A 13417-nucleotide genomic window follows, 5' to 3' on the forward strand; every position below is an offset into this window, starting at 1 on the left:
AAATAAGTTATAAAGAGAAAGAAGTTCACTAGCAACATCAGCAAAAGTATAAAATATTCCAGAATAAGTTTAACAGGAAAGGTACAGGAAAAATTACAAATTATCAAGACATAAAACAAGAACTGAACAACTGAAAAGATATTCATGTTCTTAAGTGCAAAACAAAATCAGAAAAATATAAATCCTTCTCAAATTAGGAAAATAAATTGAATGTAATTCCATTCAGAATCCAGTGATGAATTTTCTTGAACTGGAGAAAATGAAAAGTATATTTCAAAAAGTAATTACATGAGCATAACCATGAAAACTTTGGAAAAGAAGAAAGAGGGAGTGGCAAATAAGCCTTACCAGGTATCAAAACAGCATAGCATTGGCACAGAAATAAAGAATAGAAAAATGACAGAAAATGTAGTTCAGAAATAGGTACGAACATATGAGGGAGTATAATATACAACATATATGATGTTTCAATTCAGTGGCAAAAGAATGTTTAATTTCAAAAACATTTTATGCAAAGCTGGCTAGCTACTTGGAAGAAAATAATGTTTTATACTTAACACTACATATAAACATAAATTCCAGTCACAGCAAAAAATTAAAGCTCTTAATTAAAAAGAATCAAAAAATAAATAATATCCAGGGAGGAAAATGGTTTGCAATACATACAACAGAAGACTAATATTCCTAATTCACAGAGCACTTACAAACTCATACAAGGCAGACCAACACTCAATTTTTTTAAAGGCAATGAATATGTGTAGGTAATTCACAAAACCGAAAAGAAAATGCAAATCACTGATAAATCTGTGAACATATACTCACCCTGGCTATAGCCAGAAAATTGCAACAATGAGATAATAGTTCTTACCTGTTAGACTGAAAAAGATTGAAAAGATCACTAACAACCAGTGTTAATGAGAATGCTAGGAAATAATTGCTCTTGTACACTGCTACTGGGAATGGGAATTGCTACAATCTTTTCTGAAAATTATCTGGCAAGATACATTAAAATTTTAAATAGAAACCATAAGAGAAAAAATTCATAAATTAGACTTCATCAAAATTAAGTTTCTGCTCTTCAGAAGAAACTGTTAAGAAAATAAAAAGATAAGTCACACGGAAAATATTTACAAATCACATATCTGATGAAGGACTTGTAGCCCAAAATATATACAGAACTCTTAAAGCTCCATAGTAAGAAAACCAAACTTACTAATTTTTTTAAATAGGCAAAAGGCTTGAAAAGACATTTCACCAAAGAAGATATATAGATCGCAAATAAGCACTGAAGAGGTGATCAGTATAGTCATAAAGTAAATTGTAAATTAAAACTGTGAAATTCTACTACATATTCACTGGAATAGCTAAAATTTAAAAGACAGACAATACTAATTGTTGACAAGGATGTGGAAGAACTAGAACTCTCATATATTGTTGGTGGGATGCAAGATAGTATAATCATTTTTGAAAATAATCTGACAGTTTCTTATAAAGTTAAACAGACACCATAAAACCAGGTACCTAAGAGACATGAAAATCTATGTCAACACAAAGATCTGAGAACAAATGTTTATACTGGCTTTATTCATAATCATCAAAAACTAGAAACAAACCAAAATGTCCATCAACAGATAAATGGATAAACAAATTGCAGAATTTCATAACATGAAATATTACTCAGTGATAAAAAGGAATGAAACGCTAATATATGTAACAAGATGAATGAATATCACAAAATTATGCTAAGTGAAAGAAATCAGACACATAAACTACTTTATTATTTCATTTACAAAGTGTTTAGGGTCAAATATTAGATCAGACACACATAAGGAATGGAGTTGGGGAAAGGAAATTGACTGCAAAGGGAACTTTTTAGGGTGACATAAATCTTAAATATCTTGATGGTGGTGGTGGTTATATGACTCTATAGTATATACATTTGTCAAAACTTCTTTTTCTGCATGTAAATTATATCTCAGTAAAACTAAATTTATAAAATTTAAAAAAACATACCTTTTAACCCAGACATCCCACTTTGAGAAGTCTACTCTACAAAAATATATATGTCAAAATGTGTATAAATTAATGAATATTAATAGAGAAATGATTAAATGAAATGTTATATTCAATACTATAGAATATAATGTAAATAATTTTAAATATCTGGAAATAGCCCTTTGAGCATTATGGTTTGTGAGAACCAAAAGAACAGTTCTCATTCCACTGATTCACGCCCTTTCATTTAATTGAAGTTAGAAGAATGGGCCACAACAAGGTAGTATGAGCCTCTTTTGCTCACTTAATTTGCCACAGTGATACAGTAAGGCTGACCACAGAAATCTCAGCCCACTTTGAAATCTGATGATTGAAAGAAGTACAAAACCAAAAGTGGCAGCCGATAACATGACACGAGTCCTTATAAAAGAATACTGAAAAGCTTCCTGAGTAATGCCATCCATTTATAATGGCCATGCTTCAGGGTCCCTGGCCAGGAATTATGTTTTAAACAAAGTCTTAGAAAATGCATTGTTCCTTAAAAGCTGACTTTCAACATTTTAATTTTCTATTTTTCATTTTATTAGAGTACAAAGATCCACTCAAAAAAAGTTTACACCTCAAAAGGGGAAGAGGGACAAATAACTGAATCTGAATCTATGAAAGTTATTTAATAGATGTCAAAATTATCCTTTCAAGTAGTCTCCAAGCGAATGCATTCATTATGTATACAGCAAAACATTTTCAACAAATTTATAGAACATATTACATTAAGAATCATGAGAGGACAAATAGAAGACATGATTTCTGTTCTTAAAGGCTCCTACCCAACTCTCCCTCTCATTTGTCATTCCTAATTAACATGCACAATGACATTAACACTCTCAGAATCAAGAAGCTACAGGACAAGCATACATTCAGGTGCTGGTTAAGTCAATGTCATAAATGTAGTATACAACTCATCATCATTCTACTTGAATTACTCTATCACCATCCCATAACCTGAGATTTTACTTCAAAAACCCTCTAGGTTAGGTGAGGCTAACATTATTTCCAATGCCATGTAAATCTACATATGAAAACACTGAGATGTGCTTAAAACCATGCAAAAATATACTTTTCTAAAAAATGTGATATAATGGAGAACACTTCAATAATATATATATATATACATTAAAAAATTATTATTAGTTCCCATTATCTGGGTAGTCACTAGGACTGTAGAGTTATTTCTTTTTATTAAATAGTCAGAAGACCCTCAAAGCTAGAATATCATTTGCCCTCATCTGACGGGGTAGCTGTTTGAAAGAGATCATGAGCTGGAATGCAGATTATGAAGGCACACCTCTCACCTCAATGCTAACAGTCACATCAGCTATAGATGGAACATCTAAGAATGAGAGCTTGCTTTGGAGCTGGAGGGCAACAACCAGTAATTTTAACATGCTTTTAACCATCTGACATTCCAATCATTTTATTAACATCTTACTATGCTGACAATTTGATCACTTTATTCTTTCCTAAACTGTGATCTCAGTTGTCCAATTCTAAAACAAAGAATATACCACTAACTGATCAGGAAACAATTATGATACACTATTACCCATACACATGAAATTCTGTAAATAATTGGAAAGAGAGTTGAGGGGAGGGCAGAGGCATGAAAAAGTGATATCTTTCTAAGACTCTGGAGGCTTAGTTTCCTCATCCTGTTCTCACATAAATACTCTCATTACCAATATCTCAAACATTATGCCAGAGTTATACAAAATAAGTGGAACATCACCAAGCAGAAATCCTAGAGTAGGTGTTCTGAACATGTTGGTAAAGAAAGTCACTTCATTTGAGAGGTCTCTGCCCCTTCAACCTCACTCTCCTTACCAATATACATTCATCACTGAAAAGGGAAATATTTACAAAAGTTAGTTTAGTTATGTTTAAATATTATGTTTAGCTGTCTGGAGACCATGTTCTCAAAATTTATACAAGAAATCAAGGATTAAACTTCATAACAATTAGAAAACCACACAGTGTAAAATCAAAGACTTAGTTAAAGGACATTAAAATAGTTTTACCATAAGTGCTAAATTGAAATGACTCCTTCTCTTCCCAACACCTGGAACCAAAACCTTTTGAACTTTCATGTAAACACACCAGGGCACACCAAATGCCCTGTCTGCGGCAAGGTACCACCTCTGCACAGGCATTTGGGTGAAAAATGTGCAAAATGCCTGAGGACTCTTTGAAGCAGCTTGGGAGAAGTGAGAGCAGGAAAGAGGCTCTTCTCTAGGGTAAGTTTGTTTAGTGGAAAGTAAGCAAGTTGTCAGGGTAAAAGTTGACAATGTTGATTCCAACAGTTTGAACTGCGAATAAACATCCAAAGGGATTATGTTACTGAGAATTAGAAAAGATTCCATTGAACTCAATAGAACACTTGTGTTTTCAAAGATAATATGCCTTCAAGCCACACTCTGGATCCATAGTTTAGGGTTAGAATTACCCTAAGCCTTTTCTATGCCACATTAAGGAACATGGGGTCTGACCTCTCTAATATATGCCTAAAAGTATTAGAATAAGGATGGAATAAAATTATTTCACTTCCAATAACTGAACTGGAAAACACTTAAATACATGTACATTTCTACATTTGAGACATGCTGAAAAAATTTGGAGAGAAATGTATGTTCTTCCCAAACATCTAAATTTAAACACGGTTTCACTAACCAATTTAGGGATACACACACTGGCCATAAATCGTTTTAAATCTATCAAAGAGCAAAAACAGGGCCTATACTTATGTAATCCATAATCCTCTTCTCTGCTCACCAAAGCCACATTTAAATCTGGCTTTCATCTCATGCTCTTGGGTTTTCCACCAGGTATAAGATGAAACATTGGAAAAGACTCGTGCTTTTTCAAAAGCAAAACAACTTGGTTGCCACTCAGCAATTCCTGGTGAAATGCCAGGAAGCCTGTTAAAAAAAAGTTTAAACTTTCCTAAATTGGACTTTTAAAAAAAATAAGCATGAGATGTTCATAGCCTGTCAGACGCTCCACCTTTTTATTTTTTAAGTATTCATAAACAAGGGAAAATATACACTTTGATTTGTTCCAGTTTATTTGGATCAATATAATACAGGTTTGTATTGCATGCCCTCAAGAAAATGGAGGTAACTTGAACAGCTCTTAGTTCACCTTAAGACCTTCATGATTCCCACATTAAAGTCTGCTGCTAGAATCTTTTCCAAAGCTCAACAAAGGCATGGAACTTGCATGCTCTTACCAGCAAAGCTTAAAGGCACCCCACAAAAAGTTGCTTCTCCTTTGAGCTCTCACACATATACACTTCCCTCCTAGAACCAAGGATGTAAGGGAGTATGGCTCAGTTTCATAGCCTCTTTGCTCTTAAAAGAAAATCAAATTCCCCAGATATTTTCAATCTCCACCAGGAACAGAACATGCTCAGCTCTGCCTGTGGATCATTATCTCTTTTACATTTCATCTTTATATTCATTGGGTTCATAGAAAGGGCACACACAGAAAGAGGAAAATAGCTGCTTCTTAGACACCAAATTTAGTAATTCTCTCAAATCTACTGGCACACATGTAAAAAGTCATATTTTTATAAGGCTTCATTAAATTTTCATTGGTTCTGTCTTTTGAGAACACACATGCTGAATCGCCCATAACCTCAAGCCAAAACACATCTGCAAACTACAAGAAATATTTTTTATAGGAAGTCAAGAGTCATCACAATTTAAAAAGGGACATAGTGAGTGGAGACAGACAGATGTGGGCTCATCTGGATACCACTTTAGTGTCTCCCAAGCATCAAGTTGCTAACTAATAAAGGCCATCAATCTATGATACTCTAAGATTCCAGCCAACTCCAATAGCCTTACCTGTTAATATGAGATTACTGTAAGTATTGGAGAATTGCTCCTTTAGAAGAACCAGATGCATCTGAGCTGCCTTCTCTCGTTGGAGCTCCAGCATCACATCAGGGTGCTGGGCAATCTTGCAGCCTTTCTGTTTATCCAAGGCAACATCACTTCGAACAATGTCTACAAAAAGAAAGAAAAAAGGCAGCACAAATGAAAAAGCAAAACAAAATAAAAACCATACACACATCTAAGTCTTGTTTTACCCAAAAATCACAGAATTTATAAACTGCCAGCATTTTCATCAGAATGAAGAAATTTAGAAGTAATGAACCTAAGGGTCTCCAACTTCATGATGCATCCTGCAAGTTTCTCTGGTCATTTCTAAACTCTTGGGAGATTTTTTCTATTTCTTACCTCTCTGACCGGATTTAAGATTATCACTCCTCCATTCCCTTTCTAAGCTCAACTCCTGGGCCCTGTCTTAACATCTTTTATTATTCTCCATAAAGAAAAATAAAAAGAAAAATAAAAATTTTGTCCAAATACTAGTGACTATAAAAGTCATTTCCTCTACATCATGCAATAGGACCAGGTAATAGCTTCAGCGCGTGTATTTGGGATACTTGACCTCTTTTCAAAATTATCTCCCAGCCAGGGCATTCAGCTCAAACTATGGCTGCCATTCTGTGGGTTAGCTGCTCAAAATTTCTCTTGCTTTTTTTTCATGTATCTCTGGATACATTCTGACTCACTAATCACTCTTTAAATCTAGAAGTATTTTGTGAAGCAATGAAGAAAGCAAGAGTAGAGCTTGAGTCACTTTTCAGATCTGCCTTTTTCCTAATTCTATTCCCCATTTATCTTCCCATTAGTGACAGATACACTGCTTTTTATACTTCGATATGATTTTCACTCAAAGCAGAAGTATTCTCTAAAAAGCAGCCTTCCTTAAAAACAAAAATTCATATAGAATGCTTCCCAATTAGCAAGTAGTTTCCATGTCCTGAAGTTATTTGTTTTATTTTCACACATTAAAATACAACTCTAGAAACTTTCAAGTTTTACATAGCAAACTAGAGAATTTTAGGAGAAAATGCTAAAAAAAAAAAAAAAAAAATAACTGCTCTGCCACTGTTGACACCGACGGCTTTGAAAGGGAAAAACAAATGCCTATGTTGATGGTATCTATAGGAAAGATTGAGGTCTTTAAGCAATGCTCAAAGCCATTTGAAAAAACCTGGGCATGTGGCATGAAAGGTAGAACACTGTGTGTACAAATGACCTTCAAACACATAAACAGAGCCCTAAAAGAGAAGCCTGGATATAAAGAAAAACCCATGACAATGAGGGTTAGAATATGTGGTACACAAAGATTAGCCCGATGTGGGAATGTTTCTTATTCATTTTAGATGAAAATAGTTTAAAAATAATGCAGTTTTTATACCTAAACCTATTTATACCAATTTTCTAGAATGTAAGCAATAAAGTGAAGTCTTTTAACATTCAAGTAACTAATCTCATAGATTTTTTTAAGGTTTGAACAAAATTAGAAGAAATTAATTCAAGGATACTCTCTAGTTTTTAAGATTATCAATAGAAGTCAAGAGGAAAATAAATCTAGTTTACATTTATTTAAATTACACTCTATTAAATTTTTAATTACATTGTATCATTGAATCCTTTCAACAATTCTATGAAAGTATGCAGCAGACACTGTTGATTAGCTGACCCAGATCCTAAACACAATCTCTTCTCCTTTGCCTTCCTCTACTGTAGAGACTGAAAAGCTAAAATACAATTTCCAAGCTTTCCTTGAAGCAAGAGGTGGCCAATTAACATGGTTCTGGCCAATAAGTGGTAGGCAGACATCCCTAGGAGGCTCTGCTTGCCAAATTAAAACACAAACCCTCACTAAGAGAAAACCATGGGTTTTTTTTCCTTCAGCTTCTTACTTCTTCCTATTCTTTATGCCTGAAATAGATATGAGGCCTAGAGTGATAGTAGCCATTTTGTGACAATGAGTCAAGAAGCAAGAGGGCAAAGGATATCACACTAAAGACAGTGGACAGAAAGATAAGAAGAGCCTAAGTCTTTCATGTCTTTATGAAGCTACCATAGCTACCATACTGGTGCTAGACTACCCATCTCTTGATTTCTTGTTATGAGAGATAAAGGCATTATTTGTATAAATCATTAATAGTCAGTTGCCTACCTTTGAAATCCTAATTTCTTTTTGTAATCTTAAATGATAAAGAATAATATTATTATCCTTACTAAATAGATGAAGAAACTGAGTTTCCAAGGCTGAAATGACTTGCTCAAGTTCACACAGCATGGTTAGCCCCCAAATATAGGCATTTTCAAAGCTAAATTGAGTGATCTTTCCATAAGTTACTCCCATATACTCATGAACTTAATAACAAGACTGTAGACAATAAAAGTGAGAAACTAAAAAGAAAACCTAATTATACTATTACAGTAGCATACCACAGATGGACTATCCAGAAAAGAAATATGAACCATACTTTCTCAGAAAACATTACAAAACTTGTACCAAAACATACTATAAAGAGTGAAGATGAGTTTAAATTATCCTGATATCTTCTGATAGAAGGCTCAAAGAGTAGAACAACTACTAAACTCTCTATTTCCTATATAATAAACTTATTGCTCAAAAGGTGGAGGAAGCAATAATTGTAACTGATATCCTCAACATCATTCAACCAGAACCTTGAAATTAGGTGACCACGTTATCTTAATGTTAATAAGACTAAGAAAAGAAACCATGAGCACAGCCAAACATAAGTTCTAGTGTTCCAGACTTTAGAAAAAGTATATTTCAACAATATTTGGGAAAAAATAGATATGCTGTATGGATTCTTTGCTCAACCTTAATCTGTTTAACAGTGTATCAAAGCAAGAATACTTATCAAAGATGTACATGGTCATATATGCGGAGGGAGAGTTAATATCATAGATGACAGACTCGAAATTCAAAATTATCTTGGCAACCTAGAAACAGACTGAAATTGCCAAGAGGTAAGTAAAGACATGAATACAAAGTCTTGCATTTATACTGAAAATTAATTACATACGATAAGACTGGCAGGCCAGACAAGGCGGAAGCTCAAATATTTAAGACCTTATTAAGAGTCATAGATTTTACTTGAATGCAAGCTTAATATAAGTCAGTGATATGCTGCCAAGTATAACATTGCTGCCAAAAAGATTAATGTAATCTTAGACTAAATTGATAGAACCAGAACATCCAGAATAGAGGTGGGAACATAGCCACACTGCATTCCCTGTCAGCCAAAGGCAGCAGAGTGAAGAGCTGGAGTTAAGCAGACCTCAGTTCAAATTCTGACTTGATAGTCACTTATTAGCTGCAGAAGTGACAGATGAAAGCATTTCTGTAAGCCTCAGTTTCGACTGTCATTGTAAAGAGTTGTAAAAGACCCAGCCCTATGCATGCCACCTAACAGGAGTTCAGTAAAGGGTAAATATTATTATTTTTGTTTTAGTATCCTAATTGTGGAATTATATTTATTTCCAGCTGTACCAATCTCAGCAGGATACTAATCATCTAGAGTGCATCCAAAGAAAAGTGCCAAAATTGAAAAATAATTTTAGTTTTTAAAAATAGCTAAAAATTTTTAGAGTATTTAGCCTGGCAAAAAATAAACAAAAGACTTGTTTTCATGTGGAAGAGATAACTGACTGATTCTGTGTAAATCTCAAAAGTCAAATATTTCAGGATTAACCAAAAGACAGTATTCCGTTCCACATTAGAAAAGTATAACAACAGAAGCTGTCATATGAGGAAAAGACCTGCCTGAGGATAAAGCGAGTTTCCCACTCTCAGAGATATTCAAGCTGAAACTGAGTGATATAGGCATAATAAAATGATTTCAGTATAGTTACAAAAGTCTGCCAAATAGAGGGTTAAGTATTTTCTCTAACACTACATAAGGCATTAAAATAGACACTTAAAGGCAAAGGCCTTGAATTCAAACAAATACACCATTAAGAAAATGAAAAGACACAAAAAAAAATATTTGAAAATTACATACAATGTAAGTATATAAAGAAAATTTTAATGATTTAATAATAAGACTAATAACCCAAAATATCTGAATAGATATTTCATAAAGACGACATACAAATGGCTAATAAACACATGAAAAGATACATAACATCAGTAGTCATTAGGAAAACAAACTAAACCCACAATGAGGTGCTACCCATTAGAGTGACTATATTCCAAAGACTAACAATAACAAATGTTAACAAGAATATAGAGAAATGGGAGTCCTCATACATTGCTGATAGAAATGTAAAATGGTATAGCCACTTTGGAAAATACTTCAGCCATTTCTTAAAAAGATAAACGTAAACTTACTATAGAATCCAACAATTCTACTCCTAAGAATCTACCCAAGAGAAATAAAAGCATATGTTTACACAAAGACATATACATGAACATTCATAGTATCATTGTGTATAATAGCAAAAACTAGCAACAACCCAAATGTTCATATACTGGGCCAACAGATAAAAAAAAAAAAAAATGTGATAGATCCATTTGTATGAGGTACCTAGAGTGGTCAGATTTATAGAGACAGAAGTACGATGGTGGTTGCCAAGGTCTGGGAATAAGGAAGAATGGGGGTTATTTTTAATGGGTAGTTTCAGTTTTATAAAATGAAAAGAGTTCTGATTCACAGATGGTGGTGATGGTTGCACAGCAATGTGAATATACTTAACACCATTTAATCATACATTTCAATATGGTTAAAATGGTAAATTTTGTTATGTGTAATATTTTACCATAATTAAAGTAACAAAACCAGATTCATAGGGTATGTCAAAAATTTAAAAAATGAGTCACCTTAAAACTGGGTTTGCAATGCCATTGTTACATAGTCCATGTTCAGTTTTCTCTGTAGATTATATAGGATTAGATATCACAACTTTGATATAATTTTGTATGCTGCTAATGCAGTGCCAGATCCAGAAGAATGAGGTGCAGGCCTGAGAAAATACTTTGTCTGCTCTCACACAAACTGACCAAGGATGAAACTAGAACCATTCCTTTCCCTCCTAGTTTCAATGCAGACACTGTAACAGTAACAGAGAAAGAAAAATCCTGACTATTCCACAGACCCTTGAATGAGATGCACAGATGCTAGAAGAGCCTGTGAGATGAGAGCCTATAATCCCAAACCAAAGTATCATAATCTACTATCTCCTCTCTGCAACTGGCTTGTTCTTCAATTTCCCTGATTTAGGTAACCATATACTTCCCTAATCTTTTAGTCTCTAACTCCATCATCTTTTATTCCTCTCTCTCCCCTTTCCCTTCAAGTCACCAAATTTAACTAGTTTGGCTTAATAATGTCTCTCAGAGTTGCCCCTTCTTTTCAATTCCAATTAATACTATGTACCTCACATCTGATAACTAAAAGAGTGCAAGCCAGCATCCACATCTCCAGATTCATGGATCTCCAGGGCATTCAGCGTATCACTTATAAAAAAAAAAAAAAAAAATCCTTCGTTTTTACTGTTTTCATTATATAATGTTTCAAACACAGAAATGTATGAAGAATACCCACACCCATGTACCCTCAATTCAGTTGAGCTCTATCCTTTTATAACTTTCTACCATATTTGCTTCAGATTTTTTAAATTTATTTATTTTTTTGGTGACATTGGTTAATGAAATCCAATAAGTTTCAGCTGTACACTTGAACCGTAAGGCATATATTTATTGTGTTCACCTCCCATAGTTAGATTTCTTTCTGTCACCACATATTTGACCCTCTTTACCGCATCTACCTACCCTTCTCCCCTCCCTCTACCCTCTGCTAACCACAAGTCTATTGTGCATGACCATGAGTCTCTGTTTGCTTGTCCTTTTCATTTGTTGCTTTTTGGTTTATATCTCATATATAAGTGATCATGTGATTTCAACTTTTTCTGTCTGGCTTATTTCACTTAGCATGATTATCTCGAGGTCCATCCTTGTTGTCGCAAATGGCAGTGTTTCATCTCTTATGGCTGAGTAATATTCCATTGTATATTTGTACCACCACTTTTTTAGCCAATCACATATCACAGAATACTTAGGCTGCTTTCATGTCCTGGCCATTATGAATAATGCTGCTATGAACATTGGTGTGCAAATATCTTTTCAGATATGGGTTTTTAAGTCTTTGGGGTAAATACCCAATAGAGGGATTGCTGGATCATATGGTGATCAATTCTTAGTTTTTTGAGGAACTTCCATACTGTTTTCCATAGTGGCTGTACCAATTTTCAGTCTTACCAGAAGTGTATGAGGGTTCCTTTTCCTCTGCATTCTCTTCAGCATTTGTTATTACTTGTCCTGTTGATTATTGCTATTCTAACAGATGTGAGACAGCATCTCATTGTGGTTTTGATTATTTTTAAGAAATAAAATAGTTTTGAAACACTTGAAGCCCTCTGCTTATCTCTCTGCAATGACATTCTCCTTCCTCTCTCCATCCCCGGAAAGGTAACCACCATCCTAAATCCTTCAAGTAATATACTTATATAGTTTTATGTATGTATGTATGTATGTATGTATGTATGTATGTATGAATATATAATATGTATGTATGTGTGTATGCATGCATGCACACACATATGTATGAATGTATATTTATATGTATGTGTACATAAAAACACATAGTTCACTTTTTTACAACAAAGAAAAAATTGTCAAAACTAAGAAATCAACATTGGTATAAATATAATAAGCTAAACTACAGGCTTTACTATTTTTCACTACTTTCTCTATCAGCTCTATCAGTACATTTTTTGTAGTCCAGAACCTAATTCAGAATCTCACATTGCATTAGTTTCATGTCTCCTTAATCTCCTCTGAACTGTGACAGTCCCTCAGTCTTTCCTTGTCTTTCATGACGTGGACACTTTTCAACAACACTGATCAGGTACTCAGCAGGTTCAGGTACACTGGCCCTCAATTTGGATTGGTTGAAGTTTTTGCATAAGTTTTCTCAGTTTTTTCATTAAGTTATGGATTTAGGGGAAGATACCAGAGAAGTATTCTTAGGTCTTATAATGATGTTAACCTTAATCACTTAATTAAAGTGGTCTGACAGTTGATCCACAGTAAAATTACTATTTTGCCTTTATAATTAATGAATATTTTATAGGTGAAACTTTGGAGCTATATGACACATTTTTCTGTCAATGTTTACCCACTAATTTTAGCATTTATCGATCTTGCCCACAGCAAATATTCCTCCAGGACTCTAATGGTGATTTTCAATTTTCCTCACCTTCTACATTTATTAACTAGAATTCTTCTGCAAAAAAGGGCTGCCCCTTCTCCATCCATCCATCCATTTATGTATTTATGTATTTATTTATTTATTTATTTATTTTAGCATGAACTTATGGGTGTTATTCTTTTATTCATATTTGTCTATTTTCTTATGTAAGTTTTTACAGCTTTGGCTATTTGGAGCTCTTTCAAGTCAATTTCTGTG

At 33.8% G+C, this 13417-nt stretch overlaps 1 protein-coding gene across 10 annotated transcripts in view; it reads right to left on the reverse strand.

Moving 5' to 3' along the window:
* The window catches only part of HPSE2 (heparanase 2 (inactive)), a 577707-nt gene that overhangs the window by 474049 nt on the left and 90241 nt on the right, over positions 1-13417 (reverse strand). For all 10 annotated transcript variants that reach the window (XR_001599306.2, XM_016164143.2, XM_016164141.2 and 7 more), the window contains one exon: positions 5898-6059. Coding sequence is in view for 9 of the 10 variants with exons in the window: in XM_016164143.2 (XP_016019629.2) it covers positions 5898-6059 (162 nt within the window). In the remaining variant the exon portion in view is untranslated. The remainder of the gene's footprint in view (positions 1-5897; positions 6060-13417) is intronic.

The sequence above is a fragment of the Rousettus aegyptiacus genome, unplaced genomic scaffold, assembly GCF_014176215.1.
Source record: "Rousettus aegyptiacus isolate mRouAeg1 unplaced genomic scaffold, mRouAeg1.p scaffold_m13_p_6, whole genome shotgun sequence".
Lineage (NCBI taxonomy): Eukaryota > Metazoa > Chordata > Mammalia > Chiroptera > Pteropodidae > Rousettus > Rousettus aegyptiacus.